The sequence below is a fragment of the Platalea leucorodia genome (assembly GCF_965183815.1).
Source record: "Platalea leucorodia genome assembly, contig: HAP1_HAP1_SCAFFOLD_512, whole genome shotgun sequence".
NCBI lineage: Eukaryota > Metazoa > Chordata > Aves > Pelecaniformes > Threskiornithidae > Platalea > Platalea leucorodia.
The window spans coordinates 13519-34393 of NW_028121087.1; the positions used below are offsets into that span (position 1 = coordinate 13519).

General features: G+C 68.4%; 3 protein-coding genes across 10 annotated transcripts; 1 reads left to right on the plus strand and 2 right to left on the minus strand.

Moving 5' to 3' along the window:
* Positions 1 to 255: 255 nt before the first annotated feature.
* On the minus strand, positions 256 to 5857 carry LOC309604247 (zinc finger protein 740-like). 6 transcript variants are annotated; one of them, XM_082339180.1, is made up of 9 exons: positions 5744 to 5857; positions 4146 to 4511; positions 3801 to 3948; positions 3475 to 3606; positions 2322 to 2408; positions 2139 to 2210; positions 1871 to 1994; positions 1667 to 1785; positions 260 to 1543 (listed from the first exon to the last, which is right to left on the minus strand). In XM_082339180.1, exons 4-9 carry the CDS (start codon positions 3538 to 3540, stop codon positions 1454 to 1456), a joined length of 558 nt encoding a protein of 185 aa, XP_082195306.1. In that variant the 5' UTR covers positions 3541 to 3606; positions 3801 to 3948; positions 4146 to 4511; positions 5744 to 5857; the 3' UTR covers positions 260 to 1453. The 6 variants fall into 6 exon arrangements, with proteins under 6 accessions (XP_082195304.1, XP_082195307.1, XP_082195306.1 ...); XM_082339178.1 differs by lacking the exon at positions 3801 to 3948 and having other exon boundaries at positions 256 to 1543; positions 2322 to 2396; positions 4302 to 4511; XM_082339176.1 differs by lacking the exon at positions 3801 to 3948 and having other exon boundaries at positions 4302 to 4511.
* Positions 5858 to 6880: 1023 nt separating this feature from the next.
* On the plus strand, positions 6881 to 15539 carry LOC309604244 (cysteine sulfinic acid decarboxylase-like). Its single transcript, XM_082339172.1, has 14 exons — positions 6881 to 7040; positions 7124 to 7250; positions 10309 to 10399; positions 10510 to 10616; positions 10733 to 10848; positions 10953 to 11032; positions 11127 to 11181; positions 13978 to 14094; positions 14190 to 14254; positions 14391 to 14472; positions 14547 to 14746; positions 14823 to 14874; positions 15106 to 15195; positions 15285 to 15539. The coding sequence occupies exons 1-14, from the start codon at positions 6915 to 6917 to the stop codon at positions 15456 to 15458; spliced, it is 1482 nt and encodes a 493-aa protein (XP_082195298.1). The 5' UTR covers positions 6881 to 6914; the 3' UTR covers positions 15459 to 15539.
* Positions 15540 to 15649: 110 nt separating this feature from the next.
* On the minus strand, positions 15650 to 17974 carry LOC309604245 (uncharacterized protein). 3 transcript variants are annotated; one of them, XM_082339174.1, is made up of 2 exons: positions 17852 to 17974; positions 15650 to 16336 (listed from the first exon to the last, which is right to left on the minus strand). In XM_082339174.1, exon 2 carries the CDS (start codon positions 16329 to 16331, stop codon positions 15681 to 15683), a length of 651 nt encoding a protein of 216 aa, XP_082195300.1. In that variant the 5' UTR covers positions 16332 to 16336; positions 17852 to 17974; the 3' UTR covers positions 15650 to 15680. The 3 variants fall into 3 exon arrangements, 2 of the variants coding, with proteins under 2 accessions (XP_082195300.1, XP_082195299.1); XM_082339173.1 differs by lacking the exon at positions 17852 to 17974 and adding an exon at positions 17013 to 17166; XR_014230848.1 differs by lacking the exon at positions 17852 to 17974 and adding an exon at positions 17013 to 17166 and having other exon boundaries at positions 16018 to 16130.
* Between the last annotated feature and the right edge of the window lie 2901 nt (positions 17975 to 20875).

Genomic DNA, 20875 nt, shown 5'->3' on the forward strand with positions numbered 1-20875 from the left:
AACACCCCAAAAAAATGAAACTGGGGGGGGAGGGGGGGGGCCCTGCGCCCCCTCCTCGGGTTTTGGGGGGGCCCCGGAGGGGGGGGGCTGGCTGCAGCCACCGCGCTTCTGCCCTCGTGGGTGCAGACGGCGAGGTTTCGCTCCCGGTTTCGCTCCGGATTTCACTCAGCCCCCCCCCGGCTTTCCCACGCTCCCCCCCCTTCCCCAGAGCCCCCCCAAAACCCCATCCTGGCCCCCCCAAATCCCTGCGAAAGGCCGACGGGACGGAGTTATGGGGTGGCGGGGGGCTCCCAAAATGGGGGCGGGGGGTCCCCGACGCGGCATCAACAGAGACGGCGCCACCCGCCCCCCCCCCCGCCGGTGTCGGCACCCCCGGCCGCGGCCGGTGCCAACCCCGGTTCCCGGCAGCGCCAAAAAGAGGAACAGGGAACCCGAATTTGGCCCCTTTGTCCCCCCCCCCCCCTCGCAGTCTGCGCTTTGGGGGGGGTCACGGAGGAGCTGGGGGGGCCGCTGGGCACCGCCGGTGTCCCCAAGGCTGTCCCCAAAGAGCCTGGCTCTTCCCCAGCACCCCCAAAACGCGGTTTGGGGGGGCCCCCCCCCGGGGCTGGCAGCCGGGGGGTCCCTCCCTGGCCCCCCCCCGAGGCGCCGGGCGTCTTCCCCTCCGAATCAGGGTTTTGCGGCAAACAGCCCCATTTTTGGGGGGAGGGTCTGTCTGCCCCCCACCCCGGGGCGCCCCGCAGGCGGGCGCGGGGGCGAGCGAAGGGAACGGCCCCCAAAAACGCGCACGGAAAAAGAGAAGAAAAGCGAAAAAAACCAACCCCAAAACCCTGCAAAAAACTCAAAAAAAGGGAAGCGTCGCAGAGCTCGCCGCCGCCACGGCCCCCTCCGCCGCAGCCGACGGCCCCGCCAACGCTCGCTTTTCCTTTTCTTAAAAAAATAACGAAGAAAAACAACCCAAAAAAAAAAAACAACGGGGTTAGAAACGGTTCCTCCCTGCCAGACCCTCCTACCTGAGAGCCGAGCGCCTGCGCGAGCCCGTCCGGCGGCCGAAAGGAAGCGGTCGGGGCTGGAGGCGTCGCGGTTTTGCTCTGCGTTAGGCCGGCTTGGGCTTCCAAGCCTTTCCTGAGAGGGGGAGGGCAGGATTTGGGAATAAAATTGGAAGGAGGAAGGGGAAGGAAATAAGAGGCAGGTTTATGGGCAGCTGCCTGCGGTTTCTGCCGGTCGGGAGAAGGTTTTTCCAGATCGTTTTCCGAGTTATGTACAGTGCCGTCGGCTGGAAGTCCGGGCGAGCGACTGGTTTTTCCCCGTCCCCGTGGCGGGGAGCTGGAACCGGGGGTGAAAATCCAAGAGAAACGGAGGAGGAGGAGGAAGAGGAAGAGGAGGAAGGAAAAACAACCACCCCCCCGGAGCTGCCGTCGGCGTTCCCGGTCGGTGCCGGGGTTCAGCTCGGCTCCTAGAGCAGCAGCTGCGAGTCGGGGGTCTTGGTTTGGCAACCTTGGCACATTCGTTTGTGTCTCAGGAGCCGGTCTGTCCTGGAGAAGCTCTGTGGGAAAGTTGGGGGGGGGGGGGCTATGAGCCCTGGGGGGGGGATTCCCCCTAGCCCGGAGCCCTCTCCGGATCCCTAGGGAGCGGATTCCGGTTGGATTCCGGCTCTCCGGATCGATACCTGCATGCAACGCTCGCACTGGTAGGGTTTCTCCCCGCTGTGAACGCGCTTGTGACGTTCCAGGTGATATTTCTGGATGAAGCGCATGTCGCAGACGTCGCACTCGAAGGGCTTCTCGCCTGGCCGGGAATAAAGAAGGGGGGGGGGTTAATTAAAGCGGCCCCCGGCGCTCGTTAGGAGGGGGCTAACGAGGAGGGGAGGTACCGGTGTGGATGAGGATGTGTCTCTTGAGGTGGTAGCTGCTGCGGAAGGCGCCGAAGCAGTGCTCGCAGATGAAATTTTTGGGGATACCCAGCTGGAAAGAGCCGTTCTGTTTGATCACCACCACCTGCGGAGCAGAGACCCCCCCGCCCCGTCAGCGTGGGGAGGGGGCAAAATCCGCCCCCCAAAACCCCCCCCGGCCGTCCTGCGCCTGCCGGAGTTTGGGAAATCTTCCTCCTCCTCCTCCTCCTCCTCCTCCACGGCGGCAAACCTGGCTGCCGAGGCGGGATCCTCTCCGGGAGGAGCGGCTGGGTCCCTCGGCGCCGGCCACCCGCTTGCGGCGCTGGCACGGGGAGGGAGGGCTGGGTCAGTCGCGCCCGTTCCTGCCCCGGGACCCCCCCGGCGCCGCCGCCGCGGCCCCCCCTCGCCGTGAAACCGGGGTGCCGGGACCTGCCTTTTTAATGGATTTTTTCGGCTGCGAGGCCTCGGCCGTTTCCTCCTCTTTGCGGCTGCGGGATTTCTCGGCGTCCTGACGGAGAGCCTCCAAAAAATCAGATTAAAGGAGGGGAAAACGACGTTAAAGGAGGGGAAAAACGACGTTAAAGGAGGGCAAAACGACGTTAAAGGAGGGCAAAACGACGCTAAAGGAGGGCGAAACGATGTTAAAGGAGGGAAAACGACGTTAAAGGAGGGAAAACGACGTTAAAGGAGGGAAAAACGACGTTAAAGGACGGAAAAATGACGTTAAAGGAGGGGGAAAAGTCGGATTGAAGAAGGGGAAATCGAATTAGAGGAGGAGAAAATCAAACCAGAAGAGGGAAAAACTGGATTAAAGGAGCGGAAAAGAGGATTAAAGAAGGGGGAAGGGGATTGAAGAAGGGGAAAATCAAATTAAAGGGGGAAAAATTGAACTAAAGGAGGAGAAAATGGAACTAAAGGAGGAGAAAATGGAACTAAAGGAGGAGAAAATGGAACTAAAGGACGGAAAAATGGAAGTAAAAGAAGGGAAAATGGAACTAAAGGAAGGGAAAATGGAACTAAAGGGCGAAAAATCAAACTAAAGGAGGGAAAAATTGAACTAAAGCAGGGAAAAGTCAAACTAAAGAGAGAAAAATCAAACTAAAGGAGAGAAAAATCAAACTAAAGGAGGAAGAAATCCAATTAAAAGAGAGAAAAATTGAACTAAAGGGGGAAAATCAAACTAAGAGGGGGGAAAATCAAACTAAAGCATGAGGAAAATGAACTAAGGAGAGGAAAATCGATCTGAAGGAGGAGGAAATTGAACTAAAGGAGGAAAAGGCCAAATTAAAGGAGGAAGAAGCCAAATTAAAGGAGGAAAAGGCCAAATTGAAGGAGGAAAAAGCCAAATTAAAGGAGGAAAAGGCCAAATTAAAGGAGGAAAAGGCCAAATTGAAGGAGGAAAAAGCCAAATTAAAGGAGGAAAAGGCCAAATTAAAGGAGGAAAAAGCCAAATTAAAGGAGGAAAAAGCCAAATTGAAGGAGGAAAAAGCCAAATTGAAGGAGGAAAAGGCCAAGCGGAAGGGGGAGGGAGGAAGGCGAAGCCGCGCCGTGCCCCCGACCCTCGCCCCGGCGGGGAGCGGCCGTACCAGCACGTCGGGGCTGCTCCCCCTCTCCCTGCTCTCGCCTTGTTTCGAGCTCTGTTTCGGCATCATCTTCTTGCTGGCCACCGTCGGCACCAGGCAGACGCCGGAGAGGCCCTCGCAGGCCAGGAGACTCGCCTGCCGGGAGAGGGGGGGGGAGAGGCGGCCGAGCTGCAGGCGCCGGCCGCGCTAACGAACCCCCTCCCCCCCAAAAAAAAACCCCCACCCCCCACCCCCGCCGGCCCTTTCAAACGAACGCCCAAAATTTAAAAAAAAAAAAAAAAAAAAAAAAGAAAAAGAAAGAAACAAAATCAAAACCAAAAAAACCAAACCCTTGCGAGGGGAACGGAGACCGGCCGCCTTCGACCGAGCGGTAAAACGGGACGGGGGGGAGGCACGAGACCCCCCCCCTCCAAATTCCCTTTTCGTGAAGATCCCGCCGAGGACCTTAATGGCTAACGGGAAGAGTTCGGATGATCCCTGGAACGACGGGCGGGAAAATTCTGCCGGCTCCGGACAGGACCCGGGACGGGGAGGGTGATGGGGTGACGGAAGGGGGGGGCCCGCGCCGGCACCCACCGCCCCGGTGGGGAGGGAGCTGCCGGGCCGAGCGCTCTCCCCCTCCCCTTCTCGGCTTCGGATCTTGGGGTACGGGTGGGAAAATTGGGGCTCATTACCTGAGCCATCTTGTGTCTGTCTGTCTGTCCTCGACAAACGGATTGTAACAATTCTTTAGCCTTAATTCTCGCCCAGGAAAAGAATTTTTTTAACGGTTAGAAAGGTGGGTTCAGTTAATCATTTTTTTTTTTTTTTTTGCCGGGCTCGTCCAGTACCCTCCACTTTGCCGACATCTTTGCCCCGGCGCCGCGGGGGGGTTCGGTGAGGCGCTTCCTCCTCAACCCCGGGGGGGGGCTGGCAGGGTTAGGCAGGGTTAGGCAGGACGGGCAGCTGCCCGTAAGGCTTCTTAGAGAGGGGACATCCCGGGGCGGGAGCCGCTTCCCCGCAGGGACGACGCTGCTGCTGCTGCTGCTGCGGGTCTTCGCCTGCGGGGAGGGAGGGGACGGTTATGGGGACGGGGGGGGGGGAGCCCCCCCCCCGCCGTGATGGGGGGGACCCCAGCCCCGATTTGGGGGGGTCCCCGTCAGCGTTGCGTCGCGGGCGGGCGCCCCGCGGGGAGAATTTGGGGGCGGGGGGACAGGAGGTGGCTTTAGGGGGGTGGCGGGGCTGGTTTGGGTGGGGATGGTGGCACTGGGGGGGGGCAGAAGGGGAGGGGGGTGACATTAAGCAAGGGGGGGGTGGCCTGGTTTGGGTGGGGACGGTGGCACTGGGGGGGTCAGGGGGCAAAGGGGGTGGCATCAGGCAAGGGGGGGTGACAGGGTGGGAGGTGGCCTGGTTTGGGGGGGGATGGTGGCACTGGGGGGGGGGAAATGGGGAGGGGGTGACATTAGGCAAGGGGGGGGTGACAGGGTGGGGGTGGCCTGGTTTGGGTGGGGACGGTGGCACTGGGGGGTGCAGGGGACAAAGGGGAGGGGGGGTGCCTCGGGGGGGGGGTCCCAGGGTGGGGTGACACGGGGGGGGGTGGGATGACCCTGGGGGGGTGGGGGTGACCCTGAGGGTGGGCAGGGTGACATGGGGGGGGGGGAATGATCCTGGGGGGAGTCCCGGGGGGGGGACGCTGTGGGTAAGGGGGGTCCCAGGGCGGGGGGACACGGGGGGGGCGACCCGGAGGGAGGGTGTGACCCTGGGGGGGGGCGTCGAGGGGTCCCGGGATGCGGTGACACAGCGGGGGGAGGTGGGGGTGACCCTGGGGTGGGCAGGGTGACACGCTGGGGGGAGGGGATGATCCTGGGGGGGGTCCGGGGGTGGTGACGCTGTGGGTAAGGGGGGTCCCGCGGCGGGGACACGGGGGGGTGACCGTGGGGGTGACCGTGGGGGGGTGACACGGGAGTCCGGAGACGGGGGGCGGCACCGGGGGGGGTCACAGCGGGGGTCACGGGGGGGATCGCGGGGGGTCACCGCGGGGGGGGCACCGGGGTGACCCCGCCGGGGGGAGGGGCCGCCCCTCCCGCTGTCCCCGCCCCACCCCCACCCCTCGGTTCCCCCTCCCCTCCCCCCCCATCCCGGTACCGCCCGGTGGGGGCGGGACTGAGGCGGCGGCGGCGGCCGGGCCCGCTGAGGCGCGCGGCCCCCGCTGTGCCGGGCCGGGCCGTTCCGTTCCCCGCCCCCGCCGCCGCCCTTTGGCGCTCGGTGCCGGCGGGAAGGGGCGGGTCCGTACCTGCCGCGGCCCCTCCGCGCTCCGCTCCGCGCCGCCCCGACAAGTTTACAAACAGCCGCGGCCCCAGCGCCCCCCCCCTTCCTCGGCCGCCGCCGCCGACCCGGAACCGGAAACACCCGCCTCCCCCGGACGGCACTTCCGGCGGCGGCGGGGGGAGCGGCAGGACGTGTGGGGCACGCGCATGCGCAGAGCCGCTTCGCGATGCCGAGCCCTGCGGCGCCATCTTGGAGCCGGGCGGTTGCCAGGGCAACGGGGGGCGGGCAGTGAGGCCTGGTCCGGCGGCGGGCCTGAGCCTGAGCCGAGGCCTGAGCCTGAGCCGGAGCCGGAGCCTGAGCCTAGGCCTGAGCCCGAGCCCGAGCCTGTCACTGCCCGCCCTGGTTCCCCGGGGGAGCTGCCTGTATGTTATCGCCCCGCGGTGGGCCCTGCCCCTCCTCATTGCCCCCCCCGCCCCGTTATTGCCCCCCAGGGTGGGCCCTGCCCCCCCCAGTTGCCCCTGGGGGCAGTTTTCACCCCTCCCACGGCCCCCTGGGACCCCCCCCATCCTGCTGTGACACCCCTGTCCCTCCCCGTGTCACCCCTGCCCCATTATTGCCCCCCCCCCAATTGCCTCTGGGGGCAGTTTTTACCCCCCTCCGACCCCCTGGGCCCCCCCCATCCCGCTGTGACACCCCTGTCCCCCCTCTCTGTCACCCCTGTGTGTCCCCCCCCCCGTTATTGCCCCCCCGGGGGGCTCCTGCCCCTCCCCATCGCTTCAGCCTGTGGCTGGGGGGGGCCAAAAAGGGTCCCCCCATGTCCGTCTGTCCCCCGTCACCGCTGCCGGGGACAGGGCCCGGCCATGGCAGCTCCGGGGGGCCCCGGCTCCGAGCCCCCCACACCGGGGCGGGGGCACAACTTTGGGGACACCCCCCCCCGCCTTAGGAGCCGCTCTTTGCTACCCCGGACTTTGTCCCTTGTCCCTTTGAGACGACGGAGCCGAGAGGAAAAATCCCTGCCGGGAGGAGGTGAGAGCAAACCGGGAGCACCGTATCCCGGCACGCTTCCCAACCAGAACGTTCCGCCGATCCGGGAAGATCGGAAGGGGGGGATCCCTCCCGCCGTCCCCTCTGTCACGGGGAGGTGACGGCCATCCCGCGGCTGTCCCACCGTGGCCGAACGCGCCGGGATCGGCACGATGGCGGAGAGCGACCGGTTGGAGCATCCCGGCTTGGATAAAGCAGCCGGGGAAGAATTCCTACGGGAAGCCTTCCAAATCCTGATGGATGAAGGCGTACGGAAAGGGACGGATGTGACCGAAAAGGTGGGTGACACCCGCAGCCCCCCACAAAGCGGTGGGGGTCCCGACTGGGCCGGGGCCCGATCCTGCGTCCCCGTTTCCCGCAGGTCTGTGACTGGAAGGAGCCGCGGGAGCTGCGGGAGCTGCTGGACCTGGAGCTGCGGAGCGGCGGGGAGCCGCCGGAGCGGCTGCTGGGGCGCTGCCGCGACGTCATCCGCTACAGCGTCAAAACCGGTGAGCGCCGCCCGCCGCGCCCAGTTCGGCCCCGCCGCGCCCAGTTCGGCACCGGCTGGGTCCAGTTTGACCCCGCCGCGCCCAGTTCGGCCGTGGCTGGTCCTGGTTCAGCCCTGGTTTGGCACCACCTGGCCCTGGTTCGGCACCACCTGGTCCCAGTTTGGCTCCACTGCGCCCAGTTCAGCCCCACCATGCCCAGTTCGGCACCGGCTGGGTCCAGTTTGACCCCGCTGCGCCCAGTTCGGCCGTGGTTGGTCCCGGTTCAGCCCCGGTTTGGCACCACCTGGCCCTGGTTCAGCACCACCTGGCCCTGGTTTGGCACCACCTGGTCCCAGTTTGGCTCCACTGCACCCAGTTCGGACCCGCCATGCCCAGTTCGGCACCGGCTGGGTCCAGTTTGACCCCGCCGCGCCCAGTTCGGCCGTGGTTGGTCCCGGTTCAGCCCCGGTTCGGCACCACCTGGCCCTGGTTTGGCACCACCTGGCCCTGGTTTGGCACCACCTGGTCCCAGTTTGGCTCCACTGCGCCCAGTTCGGCCCCACCATGCCCAGTTCGGCACTGGCTGGGTCCAGTTTGACCCCGCCGCGCCCAGTTCGGCCGTGGTTGGTCCCGGTTCAGCCCTGGCTTGGCACCACCTGGCCCTGGTTTGGCACCACCTGGTCCCAGTTTGGCACCACCTGGTCCCAGTTTGGCTCCACTGCGCCCAGTTCAGCCCCACCATGCCCAGTTCGGCACCGGCTGGGTCCAGTTTGACCCCGCCGCGCCCAGTTCGGCCGTGGCTGGTCCCAGTTCAGCCCTGGTTTGGCACCACCTGGCCCTGGTTCAGCACCACCTGGCCCTGGTTTGGCACCACCTGGTCCCAGTTTGGCTCCACTGCACCCAGTTCGGACCCGCCATGCCCAGTTCAGCACCGGCTGGGTCCAGTTTGACCCTGCCACGCCCAGTTCGGCCGTGGTTGGTCCCGGTTCAGCCCCGGTTTGGCACCACCTGGCCCTGGTTCAGCACCACCTGGCCCTGGTTTGGCACCACCTGGTCCCAGTTTGGCTCCACTGCACCCAGTTCGGCCCCGCCATGCCCAGTTCGGCACCGGCTGGGTCCAGTTTGACCCCGCCGCGCCCAGTTCGGCCGTGGCTGGTCCCGGTTCAGCCCCGGTTTGGCACCACCTGGCCCTGGTTCGGCACCACCTGGCCCTGGTTTGGCACCACCTGGTCCCAGTTTGGCTCCACTGCGCCCAGTTCGGCCCCACCATGCCCAGTTCGGCACCGGCTGGGTCCAGTTTGACCCCGCCGCGCCCAGTTTGGCTGCAGCTGGTCCCAATTCAGCCCTGGTTTGGCACCACCTGGCCCTGGTTGGGCACCACCTGGTCCCAGTTCAGCACCACTGTGCCCAGTTTGGCTGCAGCTGGTCCCAGTTCAGCCCAGCTGGTACCGGTTTGGCCCTGGTTCAGCACCACCTGGTCCCAGTTTGGCTCCACTGCGCCCAGTTCGGCTGCGGCCGGTCCTGGTTCAGCCCTGGTTCGGCACCACTTGGACCTGGTTGGGCACCACCAGGTCCCATTTCAGCACCACCTGGTCCCAGTTCAGCCCCACTGCGCCCAGTTCGGCTGCAGCTGGTCCCAGTTCAGCCCAGCTGGTACCGGTTTGGCCCCACCTGGTCCCAGTTTGGCTCCACTGCGCCCAGTTCGGCTGCAGCTGGTCCCGGTTCAGCCCTGGTTCGGCACCACCTGGTCCCAGTTTGGCTCCACTGCGCCCAGTTCAGCCCTGCCATGCCCAGTTCGGCACTGGCTGGGCCAAGTTTGACCCCACTGCGCCCAGTTCGGCCGCAGCTGGTCCCAGTTCAGCCCTGCCGCGCCCAGTTCGGCACTGGCTGGGCCCAGTTTGACCCCGCCGCACCCAGTTTGGCCGCAGCTGGTCCCAGTTCAGCCATGGTTCGGTACTACCTGGCCCTGGTTCAGCACCACCTGGTCCCAGTTCGGCTCCACTGCACCCAGTTTGGCTCTGCTGCACCCAGTTCAGCCAACCTGGTCCCAGTTTGGCCCCAGCTGGTCCCGATTCAGCTCTGCTGCGCCCAGTTCGGTCCCGCTGCACCTAGTTTGGCTCCGCCGTGCCCAGTTCAGCCACGGCTGGTCCCAATTCAGCCCTGGTTCAGCACCACCTGGTCTCAGTTCGGCTCCGCTATGCCCAGTTTGGCCCCGCTGCGCCCAGTTCAGCTGCGGCTGGTCCCGGTTCAGCCCAGCTGGTACCAGTTTGGCCCCGGCTGGTCCCAGTTCAGCCCCAGCTGGTCCGAGTTCAGCCCCAGCTGGTCCCTGTTTGGCCCCAGCTGGTCCTTGTTTGGCCACGGCTGCTCCCACTTTAGCCCCAGCTGGTCCCAGTTTGGCCCTGGCTGGTCCCCATTTGGCCATGGCTGGTCCCAGTTGAGCCCCAGCTGGTCCCTGTTCGGCCCCGGCTCCACGTTCAGTCTCAGCTGGTCATAGTTCAGCCCCAGCTGTGCTGAGTTTGGCCCCAGCTGGTCCCAGTTCTGCCCTAGCTGGTCCCAGTTCTGCCCCGGCTGGTCCCAGTTCTGCCCCGGCTGGTCCCGGTTCAGCCCAGCTGGTCCCACTTTGTCCCCAGCTGGTCCCAACTGGTCTCAGTTTAGCAGGCAGTGTCCGGGTGCAAGCCTGCCTCCCCACCCCAGCCAGTCGCTGTCCCGGGGTCACAGGTCCAGCACGGCCCCACTGGTGTCCCTGTCACACACACGGGTCCAGCAGGGCCCCACTGGTGTCCCTGTCACACACACGGGTCCAGCATGGCCCCACTGGTGTCCCTGTCACACACACGGGTCCAGCACGGCCCCACTGGTGTCCCTGTCACACACACGGGTCCAGCAGGACCCCACTGGTGTCCCTGTCACACACATAGGTCCAGCGGTGGCCGACTCCCACGGGTGACGGTTGCCCCCTCGTGGCAGCGTCCCCAGGGCCCGACTCCCCGTGGTGAGGGGGTTCCCGGAGGAGGGGACGGCGGGGGTGGCCCCTGTCCCCCTGCCCCTCACGCTGTCCCCGTCTCACCCCCCCCCCCAGGTCACCCTCGCTTCTTCAACCAGCTCTTCTCCGGCCTGGACCACCACGCGCTGGCCGGGCGCTGGATCACCGAGGCCCTCAACACCAGCCAGTACGTGCCCGAAAATGGGGGGTTGACCCTAAGCGGGGCTGCTTTTGGGGTGCTGAGGTTTTGGGGAGCGGTGGCAGCCGGCCGGACGCCCCCCCTTGTCCCCCCCGTAGGTACACCTACGAGATCGCCCCGGTCTTCGTGCTGATGGAGGAGGTGGTGCTGGCCAAGCTGCGGGAGCTGGTGGGCTGGAGCAGCGGCGACGGCATCTTCTGCCCGGGTACCTGAATCGCTCCCGGCCCCGCCGGTGGCTTGTCCCCATCCCTGTCCCCACCCGTGACCCCGCCGGTGGCTCGTCACCGTCCCCGGCCGTGACCTGTCCCCATCCCCTGGCAGGAGGCTCCATCTCCAATATGTACGCCATGAACGTGGCCCGGTTCCAGCGCTTCCCGGAGAGCCGGCGGGAAGGCAACTGGGCTCTGCCGCGCCTGGCCCTCTTCACCTCCCAGGAGGTGCGGAGCGGGGTCTGCCGGCCCCGGAGCAGGGGGGACAACGGGAGGGGGACGGGGTTTGGGATCAGCCCCCCGCACCCCAAAAATCTGTCCCCCATCTTCAGAGCCACTACTCCATCCTGAAAGGAGCCGCGTTCCTGGGCATCGGCACCGACAACGTCCGCCTGGTCGGCACCGACGAGAGGTGCGTGTGCCGGGGCTGATGCCAGCCCGGCTGCGCCGGCTGCGCGTCCCCACCCTGTCCCCGCCGCCATTTCGTTTCGCTCCCTGCCCCGCAGGGGGAAGATGATCCCCGAGGAGCTGGAGAAGGAGATCCAGAGGGCCAAAGCCGAGGTGAGGCAGGGTGGGGAGCGCCCGTGGGGTGCTGGGGTCGGGGTGCTGGGGCAGAGCTGTCTGCGAAGGGCTCCCCTGCCCCGTCCCCATGTCCCTTACCCCATCTTGATGTCCCTGCTCCATCCCGATAACCCCTGCCCCATCCTGATGTCCCATACCCCATCCCGATGTCCCCTGCCCCATCCTGATGTCCTGTACCCCATCCCGATGTCCCCTGCCCCATCCTGATGTCCCTGCTCCATCCCGATATCCCTGCTCCATCCTGATGTCCCCTGCCCCATCCCCATGTCCCTGCCCCATCCTGATGTCCCTGCTCCATCCCGATATCCCTGCTCCATCCTGATGTCCCCTGCCCCATCCCCATGTCCCTGCCCCATCCCCATCTCCGCTGCCCCATTTGATGTCTCCTTACCCCATCCCGATGTCCCCTGCCCCATCCCGATGTCCCCGTCACATCCCGATGTTCCTGCCCCATCCCAATATCCCTTACCCCATCCTGATGTCCCCTTACCCCATCCCGATGTCCCCGTCACATCCCGATGTTCCTGCCCCATCCCAATGTCCCGTACCCCATCCCGATGTCCCCTGCCCCATCCCGATGTCCCCATCACATCCCGATGTTCCTGCCCCATCCCAATGTCCCTTACCCCATCCCGATGTCCCCTGCCCCATCCCGATGTCCCTGCCCCATCCTGATGTCCCTTATCCCATCCCGATGTCCCCTGCCCCATCCCGATGTCCCCGTCACATCCCGATGTTGCTGCCCCATCCCGATGTCCCTGCCCCATCCTGATGTCCCTTATCCCATCCTGATGTCCCCTGCCCCATCCCGATGTCCCCGTCACATCCCGATGTTCCTGCCCCATCCCAATATCCCTTACCCCATCCCGATGTCCCCTGCCCCATCCCAATGTCCCCGTCACATCCCGATGTTGCTGCCCCATCCCGATGTCCCCTTACCCCATCCCGATGTCCCTGCCCCATCCCCATGTCCCTTTCCCCATCCTGATGTCCCTTTCCCCATCCCAATGTCCCTTTCCCCATCCCGATGTCCCCTTACCCCATCCCGATGTCCCTGCCCCATCCCGATGTCCCTTACCCCATCCCCATGTCCCTGCCCCATCCTGATGTCCCTTTCCCCATCCCGATGTTCCTTTCCCCATCCCAATGTCCCTTTCCCCATCCTGATGTCCCCTTACCCCATCCCGATGTCCCCGTCACATCCCGATGTTCCTGCCCCATCCCAATGTCCCGTACCCCATCCCGATGTCCCCTGCCCCATCCCGATGTCCCCATCACATCCCGATGTTCCTGCCCCATCCCAATGTCCCTTACCCCATCCCGATGTCCCCTGCCCCATCCCGATGTCCCTGCCCCATCCTGATGTCCCTTATCCCATCCCGATGTCCCCTGCCCCATCCCGATGTCCCCGTCACATCCCGATGTTGCTGCCCCATCCCGATGTCCCTGCCCCATCCTGATGTCCCTTATCCCATCCTGATGTCCCCTGCCCCATCCCGATGTCCCCGTCACATCCCGATGTTCCTGCCCCATCCCAATATCCCTTACCCCATCCCGATGTCCCCTGCCCCATCCCAATGTCCCCGTCACATCCCGATGTTGCTGCCCCATCCCGATGTCCCCTTACCCCATCCCGATGTCCCTGCCCCATCCCCATGTCCCTTTCCCCATCCTGATGTCCCTTTCCCCATCCCAATGTCCCTTTCCCCATCCCGATGTCCCCTTACCCCATCCCGATGTCCCTGCCCCATCCCGATGTCCCTTACCCCATCCCCATGTCCCTGCCCCATCCTGATGTCCCTTTCCCCATCCCGATGTTCCTTTCCCCATCCCAATGTCCCTTTCCCCATCCTGATGTCCCCTTACCCCATCCCGATGTCCCCGTCACATCCCGATGTTCCTGCCCCATCCCAATGTCCCGTACCCCATCCCGATGTCCCCTGCCCCATCCCGATGTCCCCATCACATCCCGATGTTCCTGCCCCATCCCAATGTCCCTTACCCCATCCCGATGTCCCCTGCCCCATCCCGATGTCCCTGCCCCATCCTGATGTCCCTTATCCCATCCCGATGTCCCCTGCCCCATCCCGATGTCCCCGTCACATCCCGATGTTGCTGCCCCATCCCGATGTCCCTGCCCCATCCTGATGTCCCTTATCCCATCCTGATGTCCCCTGCCCCATCCCGATGTCCCCGTCACATCCCGATGTTCCTGCCCCATCCCAATATCCCTTACCCCATCCCGATGTCCCCTGCCCCATCCCAATGTCCCCGTCACATCCCGATGTTGCTGCCCCATCCCGATGTCCCCTTACCCCATCCCGATGTCCCTGCCCCATCCCCATGTCCCTTTCCCCATCCTGATGTCCCTTTCCCCATCCCAATGTCCCTTTCCCCATCCCGATGTCCCCTTACCCCATCCCGATGTCCCTGCCCCATCCCGATGTCCCTTACCCCATCCCCATGTCCCTGCCCCATCCTGATGTCCCTTTCCCCATCCCGATGTTCCTTTCCCCATCCCAATGTCCCTTTCCCCATCCTGATGTCCCCTTACCCCATCCCGATGTCCCTGCCCCATCCCGATGTCCCTTTCCCCATCCCAATGTCCCTTTCCCCATCCCCATGTCCCTGCCCCATCCTGATGTCCCTTTCCCCATCCCGATGTCCCTTTCCCCATCCCAATGTCCCTTTCCCCATCCCGATGTCCCTTTCCCCATCCTGATGTCCCCTGCCCCATCCCGATGTCCCTTATCCCATCCCGATGTCCCCTCCCAGGGCGCCGAACCTTTCTTCGTCTCCGCCACCTGTGGCACCACCGTCCTGGGCGCCTTCGACCCGCTGGGCAGCATCGCCGACGTCTGCCGGCGCCACGGCCTCTGGTTCCACGTGGACGTGGGTGACGGGGGGGGGACACAGCCGTCCCCTCGGCACCCCCGGGCGGGCCCCCCTCCCCCCGCCTTTCCTGACCCCCCTCTCCCCCCACCCAGGCGGCCTGGGGCGGCAGCGCCCTGCTCTCCGGCAAACACCGGCACCTCCTGGCCGGCATCGAGAGGCGAGTGACCCTCCCCAGCGCCGAGCCCCCCAAAACAGGCCCCAAACTCCCCGTTTAAGGACTCGGGGACCCCCCTTTCCCGGCTGGGGGGAGGGGGGGGCTCGCCGTGCCCCCCAAAATCCCCCCTCTCCTGCAGGGCCGACTCGGTGGCCTGGAACCCCCACAAGATGCTGACGGTGGGTTTGCAGTGCTCGGCGTTCCTCCTCCGCGACGCCTCCGTAGGTCCCGCCGCCCCTTTCCGTGCCGGCACCGTCCCCGCCCCGGTTTCGGGGTGACCGCCGTTCTCCCCCAGGGTCTCCTCCAGCGCTGCCACGGCGCCGGCGCCACGTACCTTTTCCAACCCGATAAATTTTACGACGTCACCTACGACACGGGGGACAAAACCCCGCAGTGCGGTCGCCGGGTGGATTGCCTCAAACTTTGGCTCCTTTGGAAAGCCGTCGGCACCGAGGGTTTGGCGCGGCGCGTCGAGCGCGCCTTCGCCTTCACCCGGTGAGCGCCGGGACGGGACGGGGACACGGAGCGGCCCCCCCGATTCCCGAGCCTTCACCCTCTTCTTCCTCCCCAGGTACATGGCCGAGGAGGTGAAGAGGAGGGATGGCTTCCAGCTGGTGCTGGAGGTACGGCTCGTCGCCGGGGCTTGGCCGCGCGCCGAACCGCGGCACGGGGCGGCGGGGGGAACGCCATTTTTTTATGTCCCCCTCCCCTTAATGACACCCGACGGCGTCGCTGAGCGGAACCGCCTGCCCCGGGGTTTAAATCCCCCGGGGGGGGGGGGGGGGGGGGGGCCTGAAATGGGGCTGGGGGCTCGGCGGTGGCCTTTCCTCCTCCTCCTCCTCTTCCTCCCGCAGCCGGAGTTCATCAACCTCTGCTTCTGGTTCGTGCCCCCCAGCCTGCGGGGCAGGGAGGGCTCCCCCGATTACTGGGCCAGGCTGAGGAAGGTGAGCCCCCCCCCCCCCCAAAACCCCCCCCCCCAATTCCCCCCCAAAATCCGCCCGCCGCCCCCGCTAACCGCAGCCCCGCGGCGCAGGTGGCTCCCGCCATCAAGGAGAGGATGATGAAGAAAGGATCCATGATGGTGAGTTACCAACCCCACGGCGCCAAGGTCAACTTCTTCCGCCAGATCGTCACCAACCCCGCCGTCACCAAGGCCGATTTGGATTTTTTCCTGGATGAGATCGAGAGGCTGGGGGGGGATCTGTGAGGGGAAACCCCCTCCCCTGCGCCCGGGGACCCTCCCGGCCGCGAGGAAGAGGAGCGCAGCCCGCTTTTCCTCCCCGGCTCCCGCGTCCCACCTCCAATTCGGAATAAAAAACGGGCAGGGCTCGGCGCCCGACCCCGAAACCACCCCGGCGGCGGCCGCGCGAGTGGAATAAAACGATTTATTGTCGCCTTTTTCTCCCCCCCCAAAAAAGCGGGGGGGCCCTCAGAGCCCCTGGAAGCTCTGGAGGAGGTCGAGCACCGCGGGGTCCACCCTGGCGTGGGCCAGGCAGGCGTGGAGACGCGGGGCCGTGGCCTCCTGCCTCTGCCTCTGCTGCCACTCCCGCAGCATCTCGAAGCTCTGCATGACGACGTTCTGGGGGTTATCCTCCCGAATCTGATCCAGGCGGCTCCTCTCCAACCCCAGGCATCCGATTCCCACCTCCTGCCATTCCTTTCCCAGCTTTTTGGCTATCTGGATCAGCTCGTTCTCCGTCAAACGACGAGGACGGGCGGACGGAGGAGGAGAGGCGAGCGGCGACGAGACGGCCGGACATCCCGCTTCCTCCCCGCATCCCGCCGGAGCGGAGGAACCCTCGGCGTTCCCTTTTTCCTCGGCGATCTCTTCCTCCGCGTCGGGAAGCCGGTAAAGGCGGACGAGGTCGGGGCGGCCGATCTGGCGGAGGAGGCGGGCGGTGAGGCGCAGGGCTCGGCCGGGGAAGCGCTGGAGCAGGAGGCTGCAGAGCTCGGGGCGCGTGGCGGGGCGCAGCTGGGCCAGCGGCAGCCGCTCCTCCAGCAGGAATTTGAGGGTCTGGAACTGCTCCTCCGTCAGCGCCTGCTGCACCCCCAGCAGCGTCTCCCGCTCGCCCCCCGCCATCGCGCCTGGCGGAGAGCGGGGGGGCTCCGTCAGCCCCGCTGCCCACGGCGGGGGGGACGTGGGGCTGGGACACCCCCTGCCCCATGGGGGACGTGGGGCTGGGTGTCCCCGGTGCCCCACGGGCTGATGTGGGGCTGGGACACCCCCTGCCCCATGGGGGACGTGGGGCTGGTACACCCCCTGCCCCACGGGCTGGTGGGGAGATGGGTCACCCCCTGCCCCATGGGGGATGCGGGGAGATGGGTCACCCCCTGCCCCATGGGTGCCATGGGGCTGGGTGTCCCCGGTGCCCCACAGGCTGATGTGGGGCTGGGACACCCCCTGCCCCACAGGGCGGTGGGGAGATGGGTCACCCTCTGCCCCATGGGTGCCGTGGGGCTGGGTGTCCCCGGTGCCCCCCCAGCCTGCCGTGGGGCTGGGACACCCCCTGCCCCATGGGGGATGTGGGGCTGGGTGTCCCCGGTGCCCCACAGGCTGATGTGGGGCTGGGACACCCCCTGCCCCACGGGCTGCGATGGGGCCCGGTCACCCCGCTGCCCCCCCAGCCCGCCGCGGGGCCCGGGGACCCCGCCTCGGCACGGCGCCGGACCCCCCCGCCCCCGGGATCCCCCGGATCCCCCGGATCCCCCCCCGATCCCCCCGATCCCCCCCGGATCCCCCCAGATCCCCGCCGCCCCTCACCGCGCTCCGGTCCCGCGCGGGGCGTGGCCTCCCGTCTCCCGCCAGGAAGTCAGGGCGGTTACCCGGGCAACTGGGGGGCGTGGCTTTGGGGTGGGGCGTGGCTTGGACGGCCCGGTTTGGGGGCGTGGCGTGGGGAAGGGGCGTGGTTTGGCCTGGCCGGGGTGGATACGCAGCTTGTGGAGGGGCGTGGCTTTGGATGGGAGGCGTGGCTTGGGGCGATGGGGCGTGGCTTGGGGCGATGGGGCGTGGCTTGGGGCGATTTGGGCGTGCAGGGGGCAATTGGGGGGGCCCTGGGGGCAGTTTCAGAGTGCAGGGGCAGCTCTGGGGGGCACTTGGGGGCCCTGGGGGCAGTTTGGGGGTGCAGGGGCAGCTCGGGGGGACATTTGGGGGTCTGGGGGCAATTGGGGGGGGCCTGGGGGCAGTTTCAGGGGGCAGGGGGCAGCTCGGGGGGGCACTTGGGGGAGCCTGGGGGCAGTTTCAGGGTGCAGGGGGGCAGCTCGGGGGGGGCACTTGGGGGGTCTGGGGGCAGTTTGGGGGGTCTGGGGGCAATTGGGGGGCAGCCTGGGGGCAGTTTCAGAGTGCAGGGGGCAGCTTGGAGGGGCATTTGGGGGTCTGGGGGCAATTTTGGGGTGCAGGGGGCAGCTCTGGGGGGCACTTGGGGGTCCTGGGGGCAGTTTGGGGGTGCAGGGGCGGCTCGGGGGGGCACTTGGGGGGTCTGGGGGCAATTGGGGGGCACTTGGGGCAGTTTGGGGTGCAGGGGCAGCTCGGGGGGGGCTGAGCCCCCCTTTGGGGTGTCCCCCCGTCCCCCCCCCCCCCGACCGCGCGGCCCCGCTCCCCACCTCAGGCTGGGCTCGGGGGGCCCCGCTCAGGGCGGGGGGCAGCGGGGGGCCCCCCCCGGCGCCGGGGCCGCGGCCAGGGGCTGCCCCCGGGGGTCCACGCACCAGCACGGCCCGCGCTTCGGCCCCTGCGAGGCCCGGCACTGCGGGGGACCCCCAAACCGGGCTGGGGGGCTGGGGACACCGAGGCACGGCCCCCCACCCCCAGCCCGGGGAACCGGGGCACCCCGAAACTGGGCTGTATGGGCTGGGGAAACTGAGGCACGGGCCCCCAAACCCCACCCCGGGGGAAACTGAGGCACGGGGGACCCCCAAACTGGGCTTTATGGGCTGGGGAAACTGAGGCACGGCCCCCCCCCTGGGGAAACTGAGGCATGGGGGACCCCCAAACTGGTCTGTATGGGCTGGGGAAACTGAGGCACGGCCCCCCACCCCGGGGGAAACTGGGGCACGGGGAGACCCCGAAACCGGGCTATGGGGGCTGGGGAAACTGAGGCACGGGGGGGTCGTGGACCCTCTCCCCCCCCAGGGGAAACTGAGGCACGGGGGGACCCCAGAACTGGGCTTTATCGACAGGGGAAACTGAGGCACGGGGGGACCCCAGGGTGCTCTAACCCCCCCCCATGGGGAAACTGAGGCACGGGGGGACCCCAGGGTGCTCTAACCCCCCCCCCCCATGGGGAAACTGAGGCACGGGGGGACCCCAGGGTGCTCTAACCCCCCCCCCCATGGGGAAACTGAGGCACGGGGGGACCCCAAAACTGGGTTTCCTGCTCTGGGGAAACTGAGGCACGGCTCCCCTGCCGCCCTGCCGCCCCCGGGGCCGCTCTCCCGGGACCCCCCCCCCGGGCTGGGGGGGGTGTGGGGTGCCCCCCCCCCCCCCGTGGAGCCCCCCCCGCGCCCCCCCACCTGCGTGGGCCGGTAAAAGCCGCGGGGGGTCGCAGTTGGGGAGGAAAATGGCGGCCGCGCTGCGGTAGAGCCCGGCCCGCAGCTCCCGCAGGGCGGCGGCCAGGTGCCCGCGGCAGGGGGCCTGCGGGGGGGTCAGGGGGGCCGCACCCCCCAACCCCCCCCAGCCCGGTACCCCCCCGCACCCCCACCCCATCCCGGTACCCCCCCCCCCCCCGCACCCCCCGAGCCCGGTACCCCCCCGCACCCCCACCCCATCCCGGTACCCCCCCCCCCCCGCACCCCCACCCCAGCCCGGTACCCCGCACCCTACCGACCCCCCCAATCCCGGTACCCCCCCAAACCCCCAACCCCCCCCCCCCGAACCTCCCCCGCACCCCCAAACCCCCAAACCCCCACCCCCCATTCCTGTACCCCCCCCAAACCCCCAAATTCCCCCCATCCCGGTACCCCTCCCGCACCCTCAAACCCCCCCCGGCCCCCCCCGCACCCCAACCCCCCCCATCCCGGTACCCCCGCCGCACCCCCAACCCCCCCCTCCGGCCCCCCCCGCACCCCCAAACCCCCCCCCCCCCGCACCCACCGTCTCCAGCTCCTCCTTGCCCTGGGGCGGGGGCCGGGGGGGGCGGCGTGGCGGGGGGGCCTGGGGGGGGCAGGGCTGAGCCGGGGGGGCCCTGCCCCCCTCCTGCCCCCCGATATGGGGGTCCCCCCCTTTATTGCCCCCCATATGGGGGTCCCGGCCCCCCCCGGGACATGGGGTCCCCCCCAGTTCCAGCCCCCCCGCCCCCCCCGCGATGTGGGGGTCCCCCACTTCCCCGCCCGCTACAGGGACCCCCCCGGGATTCGCCCCCCCCCCCCCGGGGTCTCCCGCAGATCCGGGGGGGCTCGGGGTCCCTCCCCGCTGCCCCCCCCCCCCCCCCGTTGGCGTCCGCCGGCCCCTCCCCGGGGCCACGGGAGGGGTCCCCCGGTACCCGCCCCCCCCGTGCCCCCGTCCCACCCCCGGACTCCCCCGGTCCCTCTCCGGGGGCACGGGGATCCCCCGGTGCCCCCATCCCTCCCGGGACCCCCCTCCCCCGGTGCCCCCATCCCACCCCCGGTGCCCCCTCCCGGTCCCCCCCCGGTGCCGCGGGGATCCCCCGGTGCCCCCATCCCTCCTGGGACCCCCCCCTCTCCCTCCCCCGAGGGCACGGGGATCCCCCGGTGCCCCCATCCCCGTCCCGGGGAGCCCCCCCGGTCCCCCCCCCGGTGCCGCGGGGATCCCCCCGGTGCCCCCAGCCCTCCCCGGTGCCCCCCCTCCCCCGGTGCCCCCGTCCCTCCCGGGACCCCCCCCCGTCGGTGCTACGGAGCTCTCCCGGTGCCCCCATCCCACCCCCCGGTCCCCCCCCGGTGCCGCGGGGATCCCCCGGTGCCCCCAGCCCTCCCGGCCCCCCCCCCTCCCCCGGTGCCCCCGTCCCTCTCCCGGGACCCCCCCCCCCTCGGTGCTACGGGGCTCTCCCGGTGCCCCCGTCCCCCCCCCGTCCCCCCCCCGGTCCCGGTCCCGGTCCCCGCCCCGGGGGCTCCCCCCGGCTCTCACCTGCGGGGGCTCCGGTAGCGGCGGGGCGGGGGCGGAGCGGGCGGCAGAGCCCGGTGCCCCGGAGCAGGGCCCGGAGCGGGGCGCGTTCCCCGGGCCGGGGGCTGCAGCGGAGCCCCCGGGCGCAGCCCGGTGTGTAAACCCCGCACGGCTCCCCGGGGCCGCGGGGCGAGCCCGGCCCCGGCCCCCCGCCACCGGCAACCGGAGCCGCCGCCGCCTCCGCCAGCAGCAGCAGCACCGGCAGCAGCGGCCGGCGGCCCGCCCGCATGGCGGCACCGGCGGGCACCGGAGGGCACCGGGACCGGAGGGCACCGGACCGGTCCCCGCCGCCGCCCGCTCTGCCGGTGCCCGGCCCCGTCGCCGCCCTTAAGTAACGGCGTCCGCCCCCCCCCCCCGCGGTGGGTGCCCCCGGTCCGGGGAGGGGGGGGCACCGGGAGGGGGGGGCACCGGGATGGCGGTCCCGGGCTGCAGCCCCCCGGCACCCCCGGCCCGGGAGCCCCGGAGCCTGCGCCCCCCGGGACCCCCCGGGACCCCGCCCGGACCCCGGCACC

Coding starts and splice junctions, on each gene's coding strand:
- LOC309604247 (XM_082339176.1), bottom strand. Junction 1,995..2,138: donor GATCCCGCCTCGGCAGCCAG/GTTTGCCGCCGT, acceptor TCTGCTCCGCAG/GTGGTGGTGATCAAACAGAA. Junction 1,786..1,870: donor ACACATCCTCATCCACACCG/GTACCTCCCCTC, acceptor ATTCCCGGCCAG/GCGAGAAGCCCTTCGAGTGC.
- LOC309604244 (XM_082339172.1), top strand. CDS start 6,915: ATGGCGGAGAGCGACCGGTTGGAGCATCCCGGCTTGGATAAAGCAGCC. Junction 10,617..10,732: donor CGACGGCATCTTCTGCCCGG/GTACCTGAATCG, acceptor ATCCCCTGGCAG/GAGGCTCCATCTCCAATATG. Junction 14,255..14,390: donor CTCCTGGCCGGCATCGAGAG/GCGAGTGACCCT, acceptor CCTCTCCTGCAG/GGCCGACTCGGTGGCCTGGA.
- LOC309604245 (XM_082339174.1), bottom strand. CDS start 16,331: ATGGCGGGGGGCGAGCGGGAGACGCTGCTGGGGGTGCAGCAGGCGCTG.